This window comes from Ovis aries, chromosome 12 (genome assembly GCF_016772045.2).
Source record: "Ovis aries strain OAR_USU_Benz2616 breed Rambouillet chromosome 12, ARS-UI_Ramb_v3.0, whole genome shotgun sequence".
Lineage (NCBI taxonomy): Eukaryota > Metazoa > Chordata > Mammalia > Artiodactyla > Bovidae > Ovis > Ovis aries.
The window spans coordinates 3,836,301-3,863,598 of NC_056065.1; the positions used below are offsets into that span (position 1 = coordinate 3,836,301).

General features: G+C 44.6%; 1 protein-coding gene across 7 annotated transcripts in view; it reads left to right on the forward strand.

Annotated features, from left to right (window-relative positions):
• Positions 1 to 27,298, forward strand: part of SRGAP2 (SLIT-ROBO Rho GTPase activating protein 2) — a 256,602-nt gene that overhangs the window by 20,729 nt on the left and 208,575 nt on the right. Inside the window, exon 1 of one of the 7 annotated variants that reach the window (XM_060396290.1) lies at positions 1,139 to 15,652. The exons of the other annotated variants lie outside the window; for them this stretch is intronic. Within the exon in view, the coding sequence (XP_060252273.1) occupies positions 15,643 to 15,652 (10 nt within the window). The 5' untranslated portion in view covers positions 1,139 to 15,642. Of the gene's footprint in view, positions 1 to 1,138; positions 15,653 to 27,298 lie in introns of those variants that run through there. 7 annotated transcript variants of the gene reach the window in all.

Consider the following 27,298-nt stretch of genomic DNA (forward strand, 5'->3'; position numbering starts at 1 on the left):
CCCATCGGAGGGACAGCCTCTGAGTTAAACAAAAGTCAAGTCAAACCTTGCCACCACCCTCCACAGCCTGAACTCCCATTGTTGATGAAGAGCTGGCAAAGGAACAAGTTATTTTAAAAGCATCCCAGGGAGTGTGGGAGAGGCCGAGTTCAGCACTACATGGCTGGGTGGTGCTCTTTCAAGGTGTGGAAGCAGAAGTGGCTAATCGTCTTAATTTGAGTAACTCTGGAATGATGAGATAGAGGGCTTGATTAGAGATTGTGATGTGGAATTTGTTGAGAGAGATCAGGCTAAAGCTGTTTATGGGAAAACATATTTGCGATATTGGCACTTGCCCTAAGTGGATTCCAACATCACCTCCAAAGGCTTTGAATTTTTAGTGTTATTTCTGTTTTGAGCAGGATGGCCTATGATTGCTTCTCATCAATGTGCTGGATCCAAGGAGACTGTAGGAATTATTCTCCTCCTCTTTTGGATTACCTACAGCTGGCTTGGGAATTTTAAGCAACTGGATTTTAAACAGTTTGGTAGGGGAAAAAACTACCCAAGTGGAGATTAGAAGGCTTGCACACCGGTTCCAGTTTGACCCTTGCATTAACTACACGTGTGCTAGCTCAGTCGCTCAGTCGTGTCCGACTCTTCATGACCCCATGGACCATGGCCCTCCAGACTGCTCTGTCCATGGAATTTCCCAGGCAACAATACCTGTGTGTTTGCCATTTCCTACTCCAGGGGATCTCCTTGACCCAGGGATCGAAGCTGGGTCTCCTCCATTGGCAGGCAGGTTCCTGCGTTAACTCCATGGCCCTGAGTAAATCTGTGACCTCTCCTGACCTCAGTTTCTTCAAATATAAGATGATCGTGTAATAATCATACCTAGGGATTGCTCTGTTGATTAAATAATATAATGTTTGTGCATCTGCTTTGGAAATTACATGGTGCAAACAAGTATGCGTTAAGACGTTTATTTGCTGTGGCAGAAACTGGTGGACAGTCTCCTGGAGTTTGTTTTTATGGGGCTTGGCCTATATGATGTTGACTCCGGATGTCTGTTAAGGTGAGTCACCTTCGGGGCCACGCTTGAAATGACATGCCATGTGATGGCGAACCTCTTTTGCAGTGCCCCAAGTCTAGGTTTGCTCTTGCACAATTTGGGCGAGACTTATGGGCACACCCATTCTTCCCCTTTAGGAACAAAACAGCAACTTGGGCAGGGTAGGCATCAAGAAAGTGACTTAGCAGGCAAATATGTGATTAATAATGTAGATCTGGCCTAAATTTTAGTGCGGGCCTCTGTACAGATGGGTAAATGATAAACGGCAAGTCTGCTGAGTAAATCATATCAGGGAACCTGTTGTCTTCCATCTATGCTTAATGCGAATATGCCGATGCTGTAGTCTGTAGTCCAAGTTCAAATAGATGCATACCAGCTGTATTACTTTGCATTCATTTATCCGCATGCTTTTCTCACATGCTGAACTGTGAGCTCCTTGAGCAGGGACTGTCTCTGTTTATGCTTGCTTCTCTGGCATCAGTGTGATGCTTTGGCACACAGTAAATGTTTATTGGGTGAATGAATGAATGAAACTCTTCACACTTTTATTCAGTTCAAGGGATTTTTGTAAAAGGTGTAGGTGTCATCTGCTAATTTCATAGATGTCTCAAACTGGAGACCCTCACTGCGGAACAGGGACCCAGATTTATGCAAAGCTGGCTTGCGGCAGCCACTGCCTCCTCCTTTGTCTGCCTCCGGCCAAGCTGCCCAGGCTGGATGGTGCAGAGGTGAGCGTGGCCTCCACACCGGCCTATGGTGTCTTGATAGAATAATGGCTTCCCTCAGCCCTCAGCCCCTTTGCCTTCCTTCTGCCTCAGTCTTTCTCATGCACAAGGTCGTCTTCATCACACTTCTTCCTTCCCTTCTCTTTTCCAGTGCTTATCCATTCTCAAAGATCTTTCCAAATCTTTCTTGGTGTTGGTGTATTCTTCATGAGTTAAAACCCAAACTGAACACCCTCCTCCAGCATACCTTAATCATAATGGATGGACTAGTGATGAACCTGAAAGGAGAAAAACCCCTCCGCACGGTTCACAGTGAAATGAAAGCAATGAAACCCCAGTGTTGTCAATGTGGGAAGCTCCTAAAAGTGCCCCTGGGCCTCCTGTGGAATCCTTGAAAGTTTCCATTTACTTTCCTCATCTTTCTCAAATGACATTTTTTCTTTCTCAGGCATCAGTCTTAAACAACAAAGAAAGCAAAGCCTTCTACAACCTGATTCTTATTCAGTTTTGCACCAGTGAAGAGTCCTATTGCCCCTTAGTAGCTTTGTGACTTCAAAGAAGTTTCTAGGCTGTCTGTGCCTCCATTTCCTCAACTGTTGATAATATCACCATGTCTACCAAATAGCACCTATTCACAGAGTCATGGTGAAGTTTCTGTTTATGAAAAACTCTTTGTAGCTAACAAAGCGCCATATACATGTCAGTATTTCTATTCTTACACTGGCTTTTCTATATCATGTTTCATTTGCACATACTGGGTATTTCACTGACATTGTGGGCTAAGTCAGTTTCTTACCAGCCTGAGAACTGAAACGCTATCACATGTCTTTTATGGGGAAATGTGTTAAACTTCAAATATAAATTTACAGAGAATCTTATTATGCAGCATATTCTATTGGTAAATTAACTAAGGGATATCTCTGCATTGTTAGGTATGGGTGACAGAAACTCTATTTTATATTTCTTTTGTACCTGCCCTTGATGTTTTACACAGTGCTGGACATTTAATATATACTATTGTTGATAGTTTGAAAAGCAATCTTACTTATGACCTAGAATCATTTTTATTTAACAGCAATCTCAGTGTCTTGACTTAATGTAAAACAGACTCATTTATTTTGGAGCCAGGAATGGGAAATTGGAGGATCTTCCTCTTGGGCAAAATAGGCCTTCCTCTATTTTGGTCTTGAAAAAAGAAAATCAAATCTACTTGCAAAAATGCTGTCTAAAAGAATGATGTATGTCTGCAGGCTCATTAGGGTGATTTTTTTTCTTTTCTATTTTTAAGATGATATTCTTTTCTAACCAGCCAAGGGAACCATTTCCCAACCTCTTATCTTGTTGGAGGTGTTTCTGAAAAATATATCAAGTGTGGGAACCTGTGAGCATGGAGTTTATTTTTGTTGTTGTTCAGTGGCTCAGTCGTGTCTGACTCTTTGCGACCCCGTGGACTGCAGCACGCCAGGCCTCCCTGTCCTTCAACGTCACTGGAGCTTGCTCAAACTCATGTCTATTGAGTCGGTGATGCCATCCAACCATCTTGCCCTCTGTCATCTCCTTCTTCTCCTCCTGCCTTCAATCTTTCCGAGCACCAGGGTCTTTTCTAAGACCCTTTGCATCAGGTGGCCACAGTATGGGAACTTCAGCTTCAGCGTCAGTCCTTCGAATGAATATTCAGGATTGATTTTCTTTAAGATTGACTGGTTTGATCTCCTTGCAATCCAAGGGACTTGTAAGTCTTCTCCAGCACCACAATTCAAAAGCAGTTTATTAAACTGCTTAAAATCAGTCTTCCTTCAATTAGGAAATCAATCTTTAATGTCAACCACTGTACTTTTGTCTATAGAAACAACTCCAGTTTAGTCTTGGCTTCCTCAGATTTGGTCTATGGCACAGGTGGACTAGGGCTTCCCAGCTGGCTCAACGGTAAAGAATCCGCTTGCCAATGCAGGAGACTCGGATTCGACCCCTTGGGTCGGGAAGATCCTCTAGAGAAGGAAATGGCAACCCACTCCAGTCTTCTTGCCTGGGAAATCCCATGGACAGAGGAGCCTGGCTGGCTACAGTCCATGGAGTCGCAGAGTCAGACACCACTTAGCAACTAAACAACAACGACGGTTGGACTGGGCTGTAACTCAAGTAGTTGCTGAAGTCCAGATGTAAGCAGTGGAGAGGCGGGGTTGACACTAGATAGAAGCCAGGTGCTTGTGAAGCAATAGAATGAAACTACAAAGAGGGCTATTGAGTACTCTGTTCAAGGACGTTTAAAGAAAAGAATAGAATATTTTTTTAAGGAAGGGTATAAGGTAGGATGTAATGGGGCTGCTTCTGAGTGGGGGCAGAAGGCTGGGCCATAGGATCTTGCAGTCTTAGTTCTATTTTAGAAGCTTCCTAAATTTGTGCCAAAGCTGTATAATGGCGTTCCCTACTGTTGAAGACATTCTTTGTCTTATCTTGCAAGAATATCTTGATGAATGCTCAAATCATTAACAACTCATTAAAACTCTTTCGGTCATTTCCACTTTCTCCCAAGCTGAAACCTGGGTGTGGTGGAAACCTGTGCAGGCCTGCTTGGCTGGGTTACACCTGAACGCCTAGCAAATTCAGTCAAAAAGCCACTGGACTACAGCCTGACTGTGATGGCAGAACTGATCACTGGGGATCCTTGAAAAGGAAGACAGAATGGTAGTGAAGGATGGCTCTCTCCAACCTGAAGGACTCTTCAGCAATTAACAGCTCGCCTTTCTTTTTATGCAGTGTCTTTTTTTTTTTTTTTCCTCCCTCAGAGACCGTATTTGGGTTTGTGTTTTGATTTTTTTTGTAATTTCAGAATTTCAGTGGCTTCTTTCTTTCAGAGACTCAAAGTACTTTTAGTTCTGTCCTCTCATTTATTCTCTGTAGGAGCAGGAATTAGGTGTTGATGGTGGTGCAGTGGTACATCACTCACTGGACAGCGGTGTCTGTGCATTCCGCACGCGATTACAGTAGGAGTTCTTCCAGTTACTTGCTGTTCAGTTGCATAGATATATCTATATATAAATATAGATACACACATATATGTGTATATGTCTATATATATAGACATATACACATTCATACCATACGTGTATATGTATCTTACCTTATTTCAAAAAAAAATGGATGACAGTGTCACAGTTTAATGTCTCCTAAGTTACATATTCGTAATTTTCTGTATTTTAAATATAGTATCTTACTTCTGCCTCATAAGGAAAGAAAGAAAGAGAGGAAAGACTGCTGCTTTTGTCTTGAGTTGTTGAACTTATTTGTCCCTCGGTAAGCTGATCAATTGCCACTTGGATTGAGAGAAAGATGTCCAATCAATCAAAGTGTTTCTGCTACATTGGCATGCTTTGTAATGGAAATGAAGACGACAGCATGTTTTTGTCGGTCTAAATAAATAGGTTTCCTTCAGATCGATGCTAGAGTTAGTATTAGAGGTAACTCAGCCTGTGTACGCCAATGATTAATTATGGAAATGCCTGATGGAGGCTCTTGATTTTTACCTCGGCATCTTACAAATGTTTCCCTGTTGGTGAAGTGTGTACCAGCGTTGGCATTTCTCGTGAGTACTGGAGTGGACTAGGACACTGTCTCTGTGGGACCCAGCAGAGGGCCTTACCCTGTTTTTAAAAGACTTCAGTTTGATTTGTTTAGAATGTCCGTCCGTTCATTCATGCATGCGCTCTCCATGCACTGATGCGTGTCCACTGTGCTCTGGGCTCTGGTCTGGTGCCAGTGATGGAGATGCCACGAGACAGAGCTTGTGTGGAGCTGTCATCTTAGCGGGAGAAATAGACAGTAAAGAGATAAATGGACCTATTAGGAGTGTAATGAAAGGTAGTCAAGTGTTCCGAAGGAAATAAAAATCAGGTGGTTTCGGGGTTCCCTGGTGGTCTAGTGGTTAGGATTTCAGGTTCTCAGTGCTGCGTCTCAGGTTCAATCCCTAGTCGGGGAACAGATCTTGCAAGCTCTGTGGTGTGCTCTCCCCACCCACTCACTCCCCCAAATAAAAGAAATCAGGTAACAGGTGTGTGAGCGGCTGGCAGGGACTGATGTGGGTGGAGCTTACTTAACCCATGTGTGGTCAAGGAAGGCCTCTTGGATATGACTCCCAAGCTGACCTTGTAAGGGCAGATCTGGGGGTGAGGGAGCAAGGCTGCCAAGGTCTGAAGGTCCACAGAGCTGTGTATGTTTGAGGAATAGAGGCGGGGTCTGTGCAGCCAGAGGTAAACAGCAGGTGGGAGAGGGCTATGGAGTAGGCAGACAAGGCACACAGAGTTAGACCACTGGCCTAGAGAGGGCTCTGCGTTAATTCCCGTGGGTGCAATCGGAGGCCGTAGAGGGCGTCTGCAGGGGAGTGGCGTGTCTGATTTATGTATCTGTTTCTAAGCTCGTGCTACTTGCTGGGTGGAAAACGGGTATGGTTCCGTGTTTTCTATGTCTGTGAGTCTGTTTCTGTTTTGTAAATAAGTTCATTTGCACTGTTCCTTAGATTTCACGTGTAAGTGATAATCATATGGCATTTGTCTTTCCAACTTACTTTACTTAGTATAATAATCTCTAGGTTCATCCATGCTGCAGATGGCATTATCTTATTCTTTTTCTGGCTGAGTAATATTCCGTCATATATATAGATGGATACACCACATCTTCTTTATCCCAGAATGAATGGTATTCTCAAGATGGATTGAAAAGGAGCATTTGCAAGGATGAGTGGCAGGACTGTACGTGGATCCCTGATTCCCGTTAATGCAGGATGGATAATACACCTTTCTGTGGGGCAGTGTTGCTACTTACAGCCCAAGCTCTGCAAGATGATATGGCAGGCTTGCAGATAAGGCCCACATCTCTGCAGGCCCACTTGAACTTCTTTGTAAAGCCACTTGAACTTATCTGGAACGGTTTCAAGCTTTAATTCTCCATTTGCCTGAGGCTGGGCATAAAACTGGCTACTGGGTGTGGCTGGGGGCTGTTGTCAAGGTCTGCTGTCGGGGGCGGAGGTGGGGGGAATGGGCTGAAGATGTCTCTTCCACTCTTGGCTTTACCTGTTACAAAAACAGGTTTATGGTCTCTTTCCTTCCCTTACTTGAAAGTGTTATTTATTGATACTTGAGAGTGAGATTGTGTTTGTTTCCTGTAAGAGGTTTTGATAAGGGTCCAGGTCTACTAGATGCCAAATTAGGGAAGCAGAGTATCTCAGGGAAAAGTGCCCGTGTATGTACAGCCAGAGCTAGGAGCTTGAAGCACCTGCAGCTGAACCGACTTACCAGTTTTGCTTAGCCTTGAACTCTTACCTTCTGAGAGAATTAGTTTTCTAATTTTGATAATGACAGAGTTGGATTTGATGATCTCAGTCTCTTTTAGCTAATTTTAGCTGAGTGGGTTTGTACCTAACCCCCCAGGCTTCCAAATTTTTCCCCTTTTGTCCTTCTGTGAGAAGATCCTGCATTTTCTTTCCTTTTCCCCTGCCTGAGAGTGTCCTGTGGGCACGTGTAAGACGCCAGCCCACTAATTTCCCCAGAAGAGGAGGGTGCATGCTTCCAGAATGGTATCTGCCGTGGTGTCTGCATTCTGGCTGGGTGGCCATGCTCCATGTTGGGCGCTAATCTGTGGGAACCAGGAGGGCCCCCACTCTCGCAGTAACTGACCTTTACATGGTGAAGAGATGGGCAAATGGAAAGAATACTCAGGTCAGAGTTTTCCAGAGGGAAAATTTTTCAAACCATCGGCTAGTAAATAGAACAGAATTTCCCTCCACACCTGCAGATCATCAGGAAGTATATAGCAAGGAGATCCCAAGAGGCAGGGAGCAAACAGGACTGCAGTCACCGCGTAACAGCTTAGCATTTTGTGTTTGTTGAAACTGAGTCACATATATGATGTCATGTGACCTTAAAATTCTATAAGGTAAGCAGGGCAGAAATTATGAAAACCATTTAATAGATGGGGAAAGTGAAGCATTAGGTAGGTGTCTTGTCCAAGGTCCCACAATTAATAAGGGTAAATTAGAATTTCTGGTAGCTCAGCTGGTAAGGAATCCACCTGCAATGCAAGAGACCCCAGTTCAATTCCTGGTCAGACAGATCACCTGGAGAAGGGATAGGCTGCCCACTCCAGTATTTTGGGGCTTCCCTGGTGGCTCAGACAGTAGAGAATCCACCTGCAATTCGTGAGACTTGGGTTTGATCCCTGGGTTGGGAAGATCCCCTGGAGAAGAGAAGAGCTACCCACACCAGGATTCTGGTCTGGGAAATGCCATGGGCAGAGGAGCGTCGCAGGCTACAGTCTGTGGGGTCGCAAAGAGCTGGACACGATTGAGTGGCTTTCACTTAAACTTTCAGAATTTTAGAATGCAGATTAAAAAAAAAAGATTTTATTAAAGTGTGACTTATATACTAGAAAATTCACCTGCTTCGAACCTAGAGTTTGGTGGGTTTTGACAAGTGTACACACTTGTGTAACCAGAATCATGCTCAACATATTGAGGATTTCTGTATCCCCCCAGATTCCCTCTGGCTCGTTTGCATTAACTAATCCCCCCTCTAAGATCTTTTGATGTCTAATCGAGTGCTCTCTCCACTGTCCCACACTGATTTCACAGCCTTTTCAGCTTTATCCTGCTGCAGAGACTACAGGCTGGCAGCCTGCCAGCCTTATCGTGTTGAGTTATGAGTGAATGGGAAGCTGGTGGATTGGTTACTCCATTGTTGTTGCCTCCTTCCCTTCTTTTTCCAGCTGCAGTCTACAGAAAGGTCACGTGGGTTCTCCTTAGTAGAGCTTGCAGAACAGGACGCCACTCACCTGTCTGTACTGGCTTCCCTGTAGCCTGGGGGGGGAGCCGGGGGTGCTGGGTGGTGGAGGAGACTGCCTCTGGAGGACGCCCGACTCCGGCACTGTCTGCCCAGTCTCCTCCATGGGAACCAGCTCGCTGCTGCTTAGCTGCGGTTCCCAAGGCCTCCAGCGATCCAAATCCCATGTCTGATGAGCGAATCCCCAACGTGTTGACGATCCCAGCTCTGAAAAATGAGCAAGCCCTGAATTTTCATAGTTCTGTAGGGTGGGTCTGGGAGAGGACTCTCCCTTTTCCCCTGAGCTGGGTTCTGAGGAGAGACACTTGCGGAAATGCGGATTCTAAGTCCTGCATTTTGACCGGAGTGTCTGGCACATTCCAGAGGGTTCAGATGTCTGGCCAGGCTGATGTGTGGCATCCAGCAAAGGAAGAGAAGGTGCCCGCCCCTTTTCATAGCTGGCATTGCCCGCAGACCAACAAGATAGAAGGTGATGTCCTACCTCGCAGAACCCCTAGAGCATCTGCAGAGGTGACTCAGAACACAGTCTCGCTTTTCTGAGGCGGCGTTGCTCCCGTTTCACCGCCCATTTGGGGGAGAGCCCATGTGTGTTAGCAATGATGACAGATGCGTGGGTTTCTAGGGCGCTTTTCTATCCGTTATCTCCTCATTCTTCTCGGTAAGCCTAGTTATCTCCTGTGAGGGTAAAAGCCCTATCTCATCTGACTAGGACAGCGGGAAGGACAGAACAGACTCAGATTTCTCCTCTGCAAAGGCTCCTCTTAAATCTAGGGCTCTGCAGTATTGATTTTCTCCTAGTTATCTTTGCAGATTTCTCTGGCTTTGCTGAAAGGGGAAAAAGTCACTAGGCTGCATGCTTGAGCTTCAGGTTTCTCCGTAGCTGGCAACCCCCACCAGAAAAAAATTCTTCTTTAAAGAATTGAGCCTCAGGCACTGTTTTTTACCTTGCACACCCTTAACTGTCTAGCTCTCAACAGCTGGTGACCATTCCTCACCTCCATCTCTAGTTTGCTGAGGACTTCAGCTCGGTGAGTCCCTGGTGTTGACTCGTTGACCTCACTGCTCTCCTGCAGGGGCCTCTTGTACTATATGCGCTGAGAAAACAGTGGGCTTCCTGTGTTGTGTCTACCAGCAAAGTGGGGTACCCAAAGGCCCCTGTGACAACGCCATGTGGCTGACTCCAGTGTGCTGTGGGAAGACAGTGTCAGAACAAAGACTTAAGTTGGGAGCCCCAAGTGTGTGTATTTGATGTGGTTGCACAGAGATGGAGTCAAAGATTGGCTGCAGAGAGAGGGACACCTCCAGTTTTGCAGAGATTCCAGGCCACAAGTGATGCTGTTTCTTGCATTTCCCACTGGAGTTAGGTTTCTAAAGGTCCGTGAAGGTTTCATTCCTTTTCATGCCCCAAGAGAGCTTTCCATAGCAATGAAGGAAATGCAGGAAGTGGGTAGGATTTCAGGTGGTCAAGCAAAGAAAAGAGTGCCTTTTAAAGGAAAATTTTTTGGAAATGCTCTGTGGGTGCTGCTGGTCACCTGGGAGATGTTGGATTTATTTGACAGTTCCCATCTTCTCTTAGGCTTCATGTATACACTCGTTTGGGAGCTAGGGAGGGGAATAATACCCTCCCCAAGGATCTGTGGCTGAGCTCACCGTCCCCAGGACCAAATGGAGCTGCTGTAGCTGAGAAGCAGATTGGTTCAGCTCTCCCCAAAGAGCTCAGAGCTGTGCAGTTATTTCCTGTCGTTTTCCCCCTATATCTTCCTCTTTTCAGTTTAAATCTTCCCTTTCCATAGGGATTCACAGCTACCTAACCCCCAGCTTTAAAACTAGGCCCAGATGGACTGCACCCTCTCTCCTTTTTCCCTCAACAACCTAATCACTTCTTTGTAGACTCCCTGGGAGGGAAGCAGGGTTTGTTCACCCGCCTCTTGGAAGGGCTGCACCCTACCAAGACAGATGGCGGCGGCCTAGCCTATTTTTATCTGTCTCCAGGGAAGAAGATTCCACAACCTATTTTGAAACCTGTTCCATTGATTGACAGCCCTCAGATTAAGAATTTCTTGCTGATACCTGACCTAAAATTTACCAGCCCTCATTGAAACTCGTTTCCTTTTATTCCTTTGGAAGGAGAGGGATCCTTGAGGTCATCAGGGCCCACCCCTAGTGAAGGAAATTAGAGACCCACAGATTTTCTGACTCCAAATTGAAATGGGAAATAGCTACTCATCCTCTCATTGATGATCCCATTAGTTTTGGGAAATGCCTTTGAAAGCGCACATTTGGGTGCCATTGTGTGAGAATCAATTTAATTTTCTGGAGGAAAACAGTGATTCTGGAGTGGGAGTGGGAGATGTAGAATACAAGGCATTAACTGCCTTACTTTATTTTGTTTCTAGTGAGAAAGTTAAATGGTGCTTATAGAATTACCTTGCCTCTGTTGGCAAAGAAAATAAAAATAAACTCAGCTCTCAATATGCAAAGGCTTTCCCGGTTCTTTTCTCTCCTCTTGAACCATTCCCTTGTCTTTCAAGGAAAAAAAAGGGTTGATACTTTTCTCTCCTCCATCAGTGAGATCCTCTGTATGGTAAATAAGTCTTTTAAAAATATTGTCAAGAGGCTGAAACTGCTGCAGCCTCGCTTTTCACCCGGTCTTCTGTTCCCGCAGACTTCTCGTGACATGAGGCGCCGTGCTGCCTCCCTTGATAGATCGCATCTTGATGGCATAAAGCGCTGGTGGGAAGTTAATGATGTTGGTTCAGTTTCAGTGCCTGGTATCTTGTTATGTGGGACAGAAATCCAGCATTCTGTGCAAATTAACAGAAGTGTGTTAGACTGACTATCAAGGGGTTCTGGGAATAGATCTCGCTCCTCTTTGATACTTAGGACTTTTCTCCATAAAACATCATCTGAGACATTTCTCCTTGCAGAGGTGACATCACATGCCAGGTTGGAACGTGAGATGCTTGAATCAACGAACAAGCTGTGTCCAGAGCTGCGACCAAGGCTGGCCTGGCCTTTGGGGCATACTTCATCTCGTGGCCCATGCTCCAGGCTATGAGTAGGCAGTGTGCAGCTCATGCTTACAAAGATTAGCATCTCCGTCTCTGGAAGTATGGCTACAATTCCACCTGCATTTTGTTTGAGAGACATATAATGGGTCTATTTTATAAAACCCCAGGTCAGCCTTCTCTGCTACCTGGTTAGCTTGGACCAAGGGGATATAAACCCATTTTGCTAACAGCCTAAGAGAAACAGGCAAGTATGGTGGGGACACGTTCTTATCTGTGGTAATTGGACCAGTCAGCCCCAGAAGTCAGTTACAGCAGAGATTCTTTAAAAAGAAAAAAGACACAATCCCTAAGCATCTTTTTAAAATTTGTAAATAAATATACATACATTCACAAATCTTTTGATGTGGACCAGGGCTTTTTCTTAGTGAGGGTCTTCTGAGTAGAGTTCTGCTGACTTTCTTTCATAAGCTGCACCTTTAACACATCATCTGTGATTTCCAAATTGTCTCCTTAAGTAAAATGAGTTCTTTAATACACTTGAGATAAATGCATAATGTTATAAAACACATAACATTTCTAGATTTTTTTAGTCCCACCCACCAAAGCAGTTTTTTACTGTTGTCTTGCCCATACCTAATTTATCAGCAATTTCTTTTAGCAGTCTGCCTTCATTAAGTCTTTCCAAAGCATTCAATTCATTTCTCATGGAAACACCTTTTTTTTTCATATTTAGTCACTTTATATAATACATAATTAAAATAGTAAGTGTACCTATTGTGAATAGACTACTGAGCCTAAGGAAGCACCCAACCTGGCTGATGGGACAGAACGGAGCAGATACTAAAGAAAAAGCCCTACTACTAACATCCCAGCTAGTGTAAGTGTAGAGAGCAATTGAAGTGTGTCGCATAAGCTGGCAAGTTAATTAAGAAAGCATCATCTGTATATATCTCTCCTTTTTGCATCCGGTGCTTGTTAGATGAAATTTACCTTAGCATCTATAATTGTAATTCCTCTATTAGACTATAAGTTTAGGGAGAACAAGGCCCATGTCTTATTTATCAGCGTATCTCTCTAGTTGCCTAATACAGTGCCTGACCCATCAGTTCAGTTCAGCTGCTCAGTCATGTCCGACTCTTTGTGACCCCATGGTCTGCAGCTTGCCAGGCTTTCCTGTCCATCACCAACTCCCGGAGCTTGCTCAAATTCATGTCCATCGAGTCGGTGATGCCATCCAACCATCTCATCCTCTGTCGTCCCCTTCTCCTCCTGCCTTCAATCCTTCTCAGCATCAGGATATTTTCCAGTGAGTCAGTTCTTCACATCAGGTGGCCAAAGTATTGGAATTTCAGCTTCAGCATCAGTCCTTCCAATGAATACTCAGGACTGATTTCCTTTAGGATTGACTGGTTTGATTTTCTTTCAGTCCGAGGGACTCTCAAGAATCTTCTCCAACACCACAATTCCAAAGCATCAATTTTTTGGCGCTCAGCTTTCTTCACAGTCCAACTCTCAAATCCATACATGACTACTGGAAAAACCATAGCTTTGAGTAGGTGGACTTTTGTTGGCAAAGTAATGTCTCTGCTTTTGAATATGCTGTCTAGGTTGGTCATAACTTTTCTTCCAAGGGGTAAGCGTCTTTTAATTTCATGGCTGCAGTCACTATCTGCAGTGATTTTGGAGCCCCCCAAAATAAAGTCTGCCACTGTTTCCCCATCTATTGCCATGAAGTGGGACCAGAAGCCATGATCTTCATTTTCTGAATGTTGAGCTTTAAGCCAACTTTTTCACTCTCCTCTTTCACTCTCATCAAGAGGCTCTTTAGTTCTTCACTTTCTGCCATAAGGGTGGTGTCATGTGCATATCTGAGGTTATTGATATTTCTCTCGGCAATCTTGGTCCCCGCTTGTGCTTCATCCAGCCCAGCGTTTCTCATGATGTACTCTGCACAGAAGTTAAATAAGCAGGGTGGCAATATACAGCCTTGAAGTACTCCTTTTCCTATTTGGAACCAGTCTGTTGTTCCATGTCCAGTTCTAACTGTTGCTTCCTGACGTGCATCCAGATTTCTCAAGAGGCAGGTCAGGTGGTCTGTATTCCCATCTCTTTCAGAATTTTCCAGTTTGTTGTGATCCACACAGTCAAAGGTTTTGGGCTTTGACTATGTGTACGGTACTATACTAAATATGCATGTGTATATACACATACACACACATAGAAGCAATAAGAAAATTTACACTTCTTGAGCTCCAAAATCACTGCAGATGGTGACTGCAGACATGAAATTAAAAGATGCTTGCTCCTTGGAAGAAAAGCTATGACCAACCTAGACAGCATATTAAAAAGCAGAGACATTACTTTGCCGACAAAGGTCCATCTAGTCAAGGCTATGGTTTTTCTAGCAGTTATGTATGGATGTGAGAATTGGACTATAAAGAAAGCTGAGCACTGAAGAATTGATGCTTTGGAACCATGGTGTTGGAGAAGACTCTTGGACTGCAAGGAGATCCAACCAGCCCACCCTAAAGGAAATCAGTCTTGTTTATTCCTTTGAAGGACTGATGTTGAAGCTGATACTACAATATTTTGGCCACCTGATGCGAAGAACTGACTCATTGGAAAAGACCCCGATGCTGGGAAAGATTGAGGGCAGGAGGAGAAGGGGGCGACAGAGGATGAGATGGTTGGAATGCATCTCCAACTCAATGGACGTGAGTTTGGGTAAACTCTGGGAGTTGATGATGGACAGGGAGGCCTGGTGTACTGCAGTCCATGGGGTTCCTAAGAGTCAGACACAACTGAGTGACTGAATTGAACTGGACTGTACACATAGTTGGTGCCAGACAGCTCTTTCTAAATAAACAGATATCACTGCACACAAAGTACTCAAAATCCCAATAGGAACCTTCAGAATATCTGTTGTTTGGATTTTTTGGTTGTACTTGTTCCTTCTGTTTACACGAGAGACTGAAATTTATCATGGGTTTGCCCTTGGGTTAGAATGGTATATCTTTTAGGAAGGTCTTTCTTAATAATAGCTGTACTTCATTCTTAGATGAATAAAAATAATATCAATAATAATTAATATTTACTGAGTGTTTACTCTGTGGCAGGCGCTGTGCTAAATGTACAATATCTCACTTAATTATCACAGCCTAGAAAGGAGACACAACAAAGCATGTTGTGATATTTATTCTTACACATGTGGAACCTTTGGAAGGCCTCATCTTGGAACAATTGAATGTTGAGTGTAGTTTGTTTTCAGAGTGCTGCTTCTTGTCTTGGAGGTTTGGTCTCTCTAGGTGGGATAAAAGGAGTCTTTGAATCTAAAGAGAAGGCCTAGAGGGAGAAGCTGTACTTGCTTTTGGCTTTCTGGGAACCAGGGTAGGCACTCTCTGGACTCAGGAGAGTGAAAAGCGTCCTTGTGACTGTGCGTTGCTCCGAGTGTTTGAACAGCTCCTGGCAGATGGTAAGGAAGGGCCAAGGTGGCAGTGAGAGCAAGCTACTGCAGAACACTGGGTGCTGCCCATCACTTCCCTCCAGGCCTTTCACTGGTTGGAGGGCCCATCTGAACGCCTGCTTCACTGGTCTGGATGTGTATGAACAGGCTGCTTGCAATCACCAATGCAAACATCAGTGTGGGTCCTGGAAGCCTGGGCTGGGAGCTGGGCAGAGGGTGGCAGGGCTCCATTTTGGAAAGGTGACAATGGAAATAATTTTCGTAGCCGTTGGCATGAGATTGGTTCTGAGCTGAATTTAAGAGAAAGGTAGGGTCCTTGGTCTGTCTGCACTTTGGGGACCAGCAGATAACACAAGAGCTTCCCCAGAGGCTCAGTGGTTAAAAGAATCTGCCAGTATTGCAGGAGACAGGTCCTATCCCTGGGTCGGGAAGATGCCTGGGAGGAGGGCATGGCAACCCACTCCGGTATTCTTGCCTGCAGAATCCCCTGGACAGAGGAGCCTGGTGGGTTACAGTCCATAGGGTTGCACAGTGTCGGACATGACTGAAGCGACTGAGCATGTGCGCAGGTAACACAAAGCTTGTCTCCACAAATTCACTCACAGACAGAAGTGAATCTTTAAAAGTGCCACTGGTCAGGAGGGCAAGAACAGCGACAGGAACAACAAAGAAACCAAATGCCCATGAGCGGCAAACAGAATTTCTTGTCAAGGCTACATCTGAATGTCAGACTTATCCCTTTTTTGCAGGCTGGAAGGAGACAGCATTCAGACACCACCTTCTCTAGTCCCCCCTCTCAAAGGAAAAGCTGTAGCTGATTTCGTGGTTACCTTTAACTTAATATAAAGGCACCTTGGTCTGGAACTTAAAAGAAAGGATTCTTGATGTACTTTTCAGCCAAAAAGCTTTTATGCTGCTGTGTGGCCATTTTTTTCCCTACTTGTCTGCAGCAATTGCAATTTTTGACAGTTGTCTTGACAAGAGTATAGATTTTGATTGAGGAGAGTGATTTTATTTATTAGCAAGGTTGATTTCATGTTAGAATGAATTCTCTAGATCCTTCTTGGATTGTTTTATGTTCCTTGGCAAGAAAGACATTGATGACTGGTCTTAGGAGTCCTTGGGTTTTAGTCTGAACTGGATAAACTTGGCCAACTCAGGAATTTTAGAGTAGGGAGAGAATGTTGCATAATGTGGGTCCTGTTTATGGGAATGTGTTGCGCCTGTCATCGTGGAAGTGTTCTCAAGTTTGGCCTTAAACCCGCAGAGCTGGTTCCCTGAGACGCCGGCATCCTAGTCGTGCATGTAAGCAGAACGTGTTCACGCCTCAGCCATATCTGTATATCACTTTTCTTCAGTTTCATGTCCAGTTTCTGTTTTCCTGAGACAGAATGAAGTCATATGGTCCTCACAAAACCACTGGCCTTAAAAGCTCCCCTAGACAGAATCCTTACAAGGGCCTTGAGAGCTGGGGATCATTCTCCCCATTTTACAGAGAGGAAGCTGAGGCTCACAGAAATTAAGTAGTATGCCCAAGGTCATATAAATCCTAGGAACCGAGATCTAGGATTCCCAAGTCTGACTCAAAGGCTATGCTTTTCCCATAGGACTTCTGAACTTGACCGCAACCCTCTTTGCCATTTATGTTGCCTCTTACATTCCTTGGAAAAAACTGAACTAAAATTGGTGTGAGAGAGAAAAAAGAGAAACCTAACCGTGAGGGTTCAGTTGGATGCTGGTGGGGGACGCCTGCTGTCGGATGGGAGCAGCCAGCCCTGCCATTTTCATTTACGCTGACGGGCTTCTTTCTCCTCCTGGGCTGATGGCCACTGGGTAGAAATAAGGAGGCTGCTCCGAGGCGAGGAGCTGAACGTGGCTTCCTGTGATTTACATAATAAAATTAGAGGCTCCCTAGTGGCCCTTTCCTGCCTGCTGGTGGCCGTGATGGACTGCACCACCCTGGGGACAGCTTCACTTAAGGGCCTCTCTGGGGTCATCAGGCCCGCAAAGGGGCTTGGGATCAAATGTGCAGTTAAATTGATGAGATCAATTCATTAGGATAAAGACTTCCTTTACTTCCAAAGCAGTGTGGTTCTCGGACCAGTCTCTCCTCTTTAGAAGTAAAATGTATAAATGAAAGATCTCATATTGGGAAGAGCTCTGTGCTGCCCTTTCTCCAGAGCTTTGATTATTTGAAGAGAGAGAAAGACTTCTTGATCCTACACCAAAATATTCAGCATTGAAAGATGAATTTTTTTGAGGCTAGTTTGCTGCTTGCTGTTTCTTTTAGAAATAATTGCTTTGTAGATTTAAATGGTGACCCAAGTGCCTGTTTTAAGTCTGGGAGGAGTTTTACAAACATTGTGTGTGTGTGTGTGTGTGTGTGTGTGTGTGTGTGTTTTATCTCCTTTAGCTCTGACCACCTGACAGTCAGTCTAATGTCTTCCCTCATCTTGATCTTTTAATTCAACATTTAATTACCTATTTTGGTATACAATATGAATTAGATTTCTTTTTCTTTTTCTGAACTCATGAAAGGTATTCTAGCCCCTAGAAGGAATAATACTCCCCTCCCCCTCACCAGCGAATACTCCTTTCCGAAAGACAAATAGACAGTGGTTTGGGTTTGCCCCTTTGCTTTAGTTCATAAAACACTGTTCACTTCCTTTGTTGTTGATGGTCTTAAACTTATAAAGTAAGGAAAATCAGTTGAAATTAAAAGATGTTATTGAGAGAGAAAATGATGCTGCCATACTGTCAGCTAGAGGCAGGCTTTTTAATTCATAATTTTAGACTTATTTGATTACAAAGTATAGTGACCCCTCTTTGTTTTTCTTCTGCTTTTCTTTCTAGTTCTATAATCAGGAGTCTGCTCTAACCCTTCTAGGGCTATAATTAGTAGTCTGGTCTAAGATATAAGAGCCTTGCAGTTCTTAACAGAAACACTAACTCACCTCATTTTACGCAGAGGCCACTCAGCCCCTACGGATCTTTCAGTCCTTTGACAGACGTCATTGAGCACTATATGTAAGAATGCCAGGCGTTCCCAGACAGAACATGCTTCCCTCCTCGAGTGCAGTGTCTGATTGTGAAGCCCATGGACAACCAGACAGATTCAGTGTGAGAGAGGCTGCAGCTGAGCTACACTTAGAGCTCGGATTTTGTGCTCTTCTGTAGAATAGCAGGTTCTAGCCTGTGTTCTGTTTTCCCGCCCACTTGCTTATTTCTCTGAGTTCTTGAGGGCCAGGAATGGCTATGGGTGTGGGTGTGAGTGTGGGTATGGTTCAGATAAGGAACAGATGAGTGAGAGGATGTCTGTTACCGATGGCAGGTCTGTTGAACAAGGGGTCCCATGGCGTTTAATGTACCTGCAAAATGCTGTAGCTCCTGGGGACTAATAGGATGTAGTCTTGGGTAGAGCCACCTGGGAAACAATGGGTTTTGCATTCTTGCTTATTGCAATGTCCAGTTTGCTTTTTAGGATTCTATTAGGTTAAATGATATGAAATCATCATTTTGTAGGTAATTTCACATGGCTCAACCCAATACAAAGAGGCCAGTTTTATGGCCTTCTGGTCTTCTTAACGCTTAAGACATGCATAGAATGTGGTTGTGGGCAGGCATAGTGCCTCCTGAACGCTGCCACCAGCTTCCCGTCTCTGAGTGTGGGTCTCTATTTGGAGCTTCAGAGAGGGAGCCTGTGCCCCAGCTGTTCCTGTGACACTCAGCTCTGGAGCGGGACCGCTCAGCGCAGTGCCTTTTTGTAGACTGGACAGGGAATGAAACCACTGCTCTGTGCCCATTTAAAAATATGTTTGTTTACCTTGGACAACATACAAGAGCAGGGTTTCATGCATATATAAGAGGAAACAGCAAGTGGAAAGGCTGTGTGCACAGCAGCATGAGTGGGGCACCGTTCTTCGCTGGGACGCTAACCTAGAGAAGAGCGGGGGTCAGGACGCTTCTCAGTGTGGACTCTGGCTGCCCCAGGCCAGAGCCAAGGGGCTCCGAGTCACAGAGGGACTCCTGTAACTGCTAGTGTCCTCCACACCTTCCTCTTTTGGTAGAAAATTTTACACTTGTGTGTCTCACGCTGAGATGGAGGAGGGGATGGCTTTCTCTGCTAAGGCGTCTGGAGAGAAAGTAGAGAAAGGCTTGGGAAGTAGGCTTCCAACCTGTCCTGCTCCTTCCATAGGAACCATCTGCATTTGCGTGGTGGAGCTCCTCCTCTCACTCTTGAGTGGTTTAGCCTCTGACACAGAGAAGGGTGCCTTGCTGTCTGGATTCAACCTTCTTCAGAAACTTGTGTTCTTTGGTTCATTGTTTAGTCTCTTACTTTGGGACTGAACCTGATTTTCCTTTGTAAGACCAGGACTAGAAATGCCTGGTGTATATTATAGCCACAGTGGATGCCAGCTACTTTCTGGGTGCCCAGTGACTGCCAGTTGATTTGAATCTGTCAGGGTCTGGAGGCTGGACCAGTCACCCAGCTTCCCAGTCTGAGGGTGTGATTGATAGGGAGAATGTTTCCAGGTAGCATTTTCCTGGATTAGGATAGTGATAGTGTTAGCCAGGAGACGGCAATGGCACCCCACTCCAGTACTCTTGCCTGGAAAATCCCATGGACGGAGGAGCCTGGTAGGCTGCAGTCTGTGGGGTCGTGAAGAGTCAGACACGACTGAGCGACTTCACTTTCACTTTTCACTTTCCTGCATTGGAGAAGGAAATGGCAGCCCACTCCAGTGTTCTTGCCTGGAGAATCCCAGGGACGGGGGAGCCTGGTGGGCTGCCGTCTATGGGGTCGCACAGAGTCGGACACGACTGAAGCGACTCAGCAGCAGCAGCAGCAGCAGTGTTAGCCAGGATCTGGATTGTCACTGTCATTACCATTACTGATCTTCATTATGAACATACTTAGATTGGGCGTGGGGAGGCAATGCAAATATATTCAGTCCCCACCCTGTATGCTTGTTGTCTACTTTTTAAACATATTTATGTATTGGCTGCACCAGGTCTTGGTTGTGGCACCCGAGATCTTTGATTTTCGTTGTGGCATGTGAGATCTTTAGTTGCAGCATGGAAACTCTTAATTGCAGCTTGTGGGATCTAGTTCCCTGACCAGGGATTGATCCTGGTCCCCCTGCATTGGGAGTACAGAGACTTTAGCCATTGCACCACCAGGGTAATCTTTGCTTATGTCTAACACTGACAACAGCTCCAAACCAACATTTACAAGAGTGTGTCTTTAGGTAGAATCCAATAATAGATGGGCTTTCTTCAAGGAGGGCCTGAAATTGTGCCATTACAATTTATAGACTCTCTGAAAAGGGTAGGGCCTGTATAGAAACCATTTTACTTCCTCATTTCTCTAAATGAAAATTTAAGAAAATCATTTCCTTTCTTTCTTTCTTTCTTTCTTACTTAGAACCCAGAGTCCATTCAGCCACCCCCAGAGTTATTATAGCCAGGTCACCCCTCTTAGAAAAATTTTTCTTCTTTTAGAGTGGTACATGGGAACCTCAGAATCAACTTTTACCTCTTCCCTGATCTGATTAAGCTTGTGAAAGTGAATATAGGGAAAACACCAGTCATAGACTTGACAACTGGTTCACAGCGTGTTCCTCTTTGTGGTATCTCTGTGCTTAGACTGTGTGAGGTCCCCATATTTGCCGGTTGTCACGCTATATCACTGCTATAAATTAGCCTCCTTAGTTAAGACAAGTGCCAATTAGCATCATCTGATGGGGAGGAAGGGGCTTCCCGAGTGTCTCAGTGATGAAGAACCCACTGGCCAATGCAGGAGACACAGGAGACGCAGGTCTGAAGAAGCTGAGTATGGGTATACTGTTTTGGGTAAAGAATCTGCTTGCAATGTGGGAGACCTGGGTTTGATCCCTGGGTCGGGAAGATCCCCTGGAGGAGGGCATGGCTACCCACTCCAGTATCCTTGCGTGGAGTATCCCTTGGACAGAGGAGCCTGGCAGGCTGCAGTCCATGGGGTCACAAAGAGCTGGACACAACTGAATGACTGAGTATGCATACTTGTATAATGGGGAGGAAGAGGGGAGAAAACAGAATTATAAGCTTCTCCATGGAAGCTGATGACTACATCAGCACCAGACCTTGCAGACCTGGCTTGAAAAAATGTGAAGGTTACTACCAAGAGTCCTTGTGAATGCAAGACCTCACCATCTTGATGCTGAGTTTGGTGAGAAAACTTCAGGTAAAGCCTTCAGGTAAAGCCGTTTCCAAGGGATCATGAGAATGTGCCCCACTTGGTTGGATTGTGTCACGTTTACTTTTTCTGACTTACGTCTGTTATTGAATTTTTTGCATGCTTTCTTCCCCCTAGCTGCTGTTGATGATTTATGTGACACCAAAAATCCCAATGAAGGTAACTTTCTCCAAGAGCTATAGAAACAAGAGGCTAGAGAATTGATCTTACCTCTGATCCAACAATTGCAATCAGTTTTGTTGAACATGGTCAGGCCCGAGGTTGTCACTTTGGGTGTGTTCTGAGAAATGTGAAGTCTGACCTGAGGTATGTACCAGGAAGGCTGGATAGGGAAATGGCTTCACAAAATAAAATATTCACATTGATGCCATTCCAAAGAACTTGTTTTTGGTTTCATAAACTCCATGTGGATCGCAATATGTAAAGCCAGCTGAAGTGAAAGGGTGTCTGGATAGGAGAAACGGTGAGATGAAATTTTTGCAGAGACTGAAGATCTTCTGTTTTTTCCTGGTAGAAGTTCCTCTGATGTGGAATTTCTCTGTTTTGTCTAGCTAATTGAAATTATAGTCTGGTTTCTTTCCTTCAAGATGCTGCTATTGACCTTATACTGCCTAATTCTCTTTGCTCATCAAATTGATGACATCAGGAATAAGGCATGAGATCTAGTGTCTAAATTAGTGTGGTTTTGGACAATAGGTTCCTTGGGTTCATAAGTTAGCAGAGAGAAACCAAGAGAGGCAGTATGGTGTAACTAGAAACAAACAAAACTCCACACAGACCTGGGTTGGGATCCTGGCTGTGCCATGTATAAGCTGTCACTTTGAGCACATCGTTTGATCTCCTAGAACCTCAGTAGTCTCACTATAAAAGGTGAGCTATTCAAATAACTGCCTACCTCGTGGGGAGGTTGTGAGATTAGAGCAAGTGAAGGTGGACGGCCAAGAAGGGCCTGGCATATGGAAGCACACATCAGCTCCAGCTGTGTCTGTTACTAGCAGCTTACTTAGCAATGCACATGCCCGTCCCTCCATGCTTCCCACTTTTCCATTTGTAAAATGAGCTTGATATTTCCTACTCAGTGCTTGACAGGGAGCCAAGTGAGATATCTGAACTGGTGAGGATGGCTCGTGGGTCCCAAGATGGGGTTCTCCAAGTTGTAGAACTGTATTAAAAACATGCCCTGCTCATTTCCCCTTCTCTGTCTCCCATTCAGAGTGTGGCTCACTGGCCTTGTGCTTTAAATAGTCCTCAGGTGGTGACTTGAATAGTGGATGAACACAATCCTTGTGAATCCATTTGCCTCGTGCTTGGGAATTCTATTCTTAGACCACAATCGCCGGAATAGAAAGCCTCTGACCCGACATCCCACTGGAGCCACGTGTGCCTGGTAATGGCTTTCTCTGGGAAGCTGGAACAAAGGACTGGGTCTGCTTCTGCCGTCGAGCAGGCCAGGTAGGGGGCAGTCCATGAAAAACCAGTCTCCTCCTCCTAAACTCCTCCTCTGGAGTTTAGGAGTCTAGCTTACCTGGGACATCCCACATTATGGTCCTAATTAAAGTTGACTCTGTTTACTCTGCTCCATTCGAGGGGCCATCGGAGAATAAAGGCAGATAAGATATTTATGGGTGAACCCTTTCCTGTTTCTCTCTCTCTCTTTTTTTTCTTTCTGCATCTGTGATTAAAGGATTAGCAGCACTTGTTATTTATTGAGCAGAGCCCCACGAGGGAGGAGGGCTTTGGCATTTATTTTGCTCCTTCTATGAGTCCAGGGCTGTGCCAGCAGCATTTCATATCTTCATTTTTTTTCCTCTTTATTTTTAGCTCCATAATACAGAGATGGAAATTGAGGGTCAGAACTTGCCCAGGGGTTCTTGATGATGGTTCTTGATCTCATACCTTGCACACCGTCTCTCCTGATAGATAGATAACAGTGTGGTCATGTCAGGAAGATCCTGGTGATTTAAAAGTACCACTAAATGTTCATTAAACACCTGAATGTAGTTATTACATATGTGAGAGGCTGACCCCGACCCTGACTTTGGCATTTATGCAGTGTGTTGGTTTTCCAACTCTGGAGCCATGATCCTTCATAATATGGGGGTGTTTCTAAGAGCAGCCCAAGCCCTTAATTATCTTACTCAAGACATTGCTCTGTCTGTAGAGTGTCTTTCTCCAGGAACCCTGGAGCTTCCAGAGACAAGATCTCAGCTTTATAACATCCCTGTCAAAACAGGAGAGTCTGAAATCATTTGCTCTCCGTATAGTGAGTAGGAGATTCAGGCACAGATGGGAGACAGAGGCACAGAAGTTAAATAATTAGTCCAAGGTCACATCAGATGATTTTTGGCTGAGCTGACGAATCTTTCCAGGACCTCGTCTCCCAAATGTTGCAGCTTCCCTTACAGTGAAATTTGGTCTCCGCCGCTTTACTTGTCTTATCTTTCTGCCTCCTTTTTCTCATTTGGTAAATAAGATGTTTCTCACGCCTACTTCCTGATTACTGGTGGATTTTAATTTAGCCCTTCAAGATGATCGATGTCTTCACCAAAAAAACTGCTGCCAGAATGTGGTTTATGAAAACACACCTTTATTGTTACTTCTCCCAATGCTGAATTTTCTGCTCCTGTATTTTTCACACTGTCAGTTTCTGTCAGTTAAGAACCTTGGGACCCTCACGGGTAACCTTGACAGAGAAGTTTCTCTAGTTGGGAATCGTCGCCCTTTTGCAGCAGTGCTACTCAGGGTGGGGGGGAGGTCCAGACATTTCTGTCCTCAGCTTCTCAGAGGAAGGGCATCAAGCACATTCAAGGATGGCTGCTTCCTGTAAGGAACAGTACCGATTTGGCTTCTGTCATTTCTTGCCTGTGAGTGTCCAGGAGTCTCCGGCAGAGGCATGGGTCGGCGGTGGCCTGCTGCAGGTGGGGGCACGGAGTGCAGCAGTGCCTGCATGGGACCTTCTGAAGGACGTCGCCATTATCCTCATTACCTCCGCCATAGTTTGGCCTCAGGTCAAACAACAGGGAGGGAACACAGCCCTGTGTGTTTCAACAGAAAATTGAAGATTTACTGAGCATGGCCCAGCCCATCAGAACAAGACCCAGTTTCCCCCTCAGTCAGTCTCTCCCATCAAGAAGCTTCCATAAGCCTCTTATCCTTCTCCATCAGAGGGCAGACAGACTGAAAACCACAATCACAGAAAACTAACCAATCTGACCACATGGATCACAGCCTTGTCTAACTCAGTGAAACTAAGCCATGCCGTGTGGGGCCACCCAAGATGGACAGGTCATGGTGGAGAGTTCTGACAAAATGTGGTCCACTGGAGAAGGGAATGGCAAACCACTTCAGTATTCTTGCCTTGAGAACCCCACGAACAGTATGAAAAGGCAAAAAGATAGGACACTGAAAGAGGAACTCCCCAGGTTGGTAGGTGCCCATTATGCTACTGGAGATCAGTGGAGAAATAACCCCAGAAAGAATGAAGAGACAGAGCCAAAGCAAAAACAACGCCCAGTTCTGGTGATGGAAATAAAGTCTGATGCTATAAAAAGCAATATTGCACAGGAACCTGGAATGTTAGCTCCATGAATCAAGGCAAATTGGAAGTGGTCAAACAGGAGATGACAAGAGTGAACGTCGACATTCTAGGAATCAGTGAACTAAGATGGACTGGAATGGGTGAATTTAACTCAGATGACCATTATATCTACTACAGTGGGCAGGAATCCCTTAGAAGAAATGGAGTAGCCATCGTGGTCAACAAAAAGAGTCCGAAATATAGCACTTGGGTGCAGTCTCAATAACAGAATGATCTCTGTTCATTTCCAAGGCAAACCATTCAATATCGCAGTAATACAAGTCTATGCCCCGACCAGTAATGCTGTAGAAGCTGAAGTTGAATGGTTTTATCAAGACCTATAAGATGACTAATACCTATAAGACTAACACCCAAAAAAGATGTCCTTTTCATTATAGAGGACTGGAATGCAAAAGTAGGAAGTCAAGAGATAACTGGAATAACAGGCAAATTTGGCCTTGGAGCACAAAACAAAGCAGGTCAAAGGCTAACAGGGTTTTGTCAAGAGAATGCCCTAGTCATAGCAAACATTCTCTTCCAACAACACAAGAGAAGACTTACACATGAACATCACTCAATTCTGAAATCAGATTGTTTATATTCTTTGCAGCCAAAGATGGGGAAGCTCTATACAGTCAGCAAAAACAAGACTGGGAGCTGACTGTTGCTCAGATCATGAACTCCTTATTGCCAAATTCAGACTTAAATTAAAGAAGGGAAAACCACTAGACCATTGAGTTGAGTTGAGTTGAGTTCAGTTGCTCAGTCGTGTACGACTCTTTGTGACCCCATGGACTGCATCACGCCAGGCCTCTCTGTCCATCACCAACTCCCGGAGTTTACTCAAACTTATGTCCATTGAGTTGGTGATGCCATCCAACTACCATCTCATCCTCTATCGTCCCCTTCTCCTCCCGCCTTCAATCTTTCCCAGCATCAGGGTCTTTTCAAAGACCATTCAGGTATGACCTAAATCAAACCCCTTACTATTATACAGTGACAAATAGATTCAAGGGGTTAGATCTGACAGAGTGCTTGAAGAACTGTGGACGGAGGTTCATGATATTGTACAGGAGGCAGTGATCAAGACCATCCCCAAGAAAAAGAAAATGCAAAAAGGCAAAATGGTTGTCTTAGGAGGCCTTACAAATAGCTGAGAAAAGAAGAGATGCTAAAGGCAAAGGAGAAAAGGGAAGATATACCCATTTGAATGCAGAGTTCCAAAGAATAGCAAGGAGAGATAAGAAAGCATTGATCACTGCAAAGAAATAGAGGAAAACAATAGAATGGGAAAGACTAGAGATCTCTTCAAGAAAATTAGAGATACCAAAGGAACATTTCATGCAAAGATGGGTGCAATAAAGGTCAGAAATGGTATGGACCTAACAGAAGCAGAAGATACTAAGAAGAGGTGGCAAGAATACACAGAAGAACTGTACAAAAAGATCTTCATGACCCAGATAACTACTTTGGTGTGATCATGCACCTAGAGCCAGACATCCTGGAATGCAAAGTCAAGTGGGCCTTATGAAGCATCACTATGAACAAAGCTAGTGGAGGTGATGGTATTATCAATAGCCAGTTGAGCTATTTCAGATCCTAAAAGATGATGCTATTAAAGTACTACCCTCAATATGCCAGCAAATTTGGAAAATTCAGCAGTGGCCACAGGACTGGAAAAGGTCAGTTTTCATTCCAGTTTCAAAGAAAGGCAATGCCAAAGAATGTTCAAACTACCACACAATTGCACTCATCTCAGATGCTAGCAAAGTAATACTCAAAATTCTCCAAGCCAGGCTTCAACAGTACATGAATTGTGAACTTCTAGATGTTCAAGCTGGATTTAGAAAAGGCAGACGAACCAGAGATCAAATTGCCAACATCCGTTGGATCATTGAGAAAGCAAGGGAATACCAGAAAAACATCTACTTCTGCTTTATTGACTATGCCAAAGCCTTTGACTGTGAGGATCACAATAAACTGTGGAAAATTCTGAAAGAAATGGGAATACCAGACCACCTAACCTGCTTCCTAAGAAATCTGTATTCAGGTCAAGAAGCAACAGTTAGAACTGGACATGAAACTACAGACTGGTTCCAAATTAGGAAATGAGTACATCAAAGCTGTATATTGTCACCCTGCTTATTTAACTTATATGCAGAGTACATCATGAGAAATGCTGGGCTGGATAAATCACAAGCTGGAATCAGGATTGCCAGGAGAAATATCAATAACCTCAGATATATAGATGACACCACCCTTATGGCAGAAAGTGAAGAAAAACTAAAGAGCCTCTTGATGAAAGTGAAAGAGGAGAGGGGGAAAGTTGGCTTAAAACTCAACATTCAGAAAACAAAGATCATGGCATCTGGTCCCATCATTTCATGGCAGATAGAAGGGGAA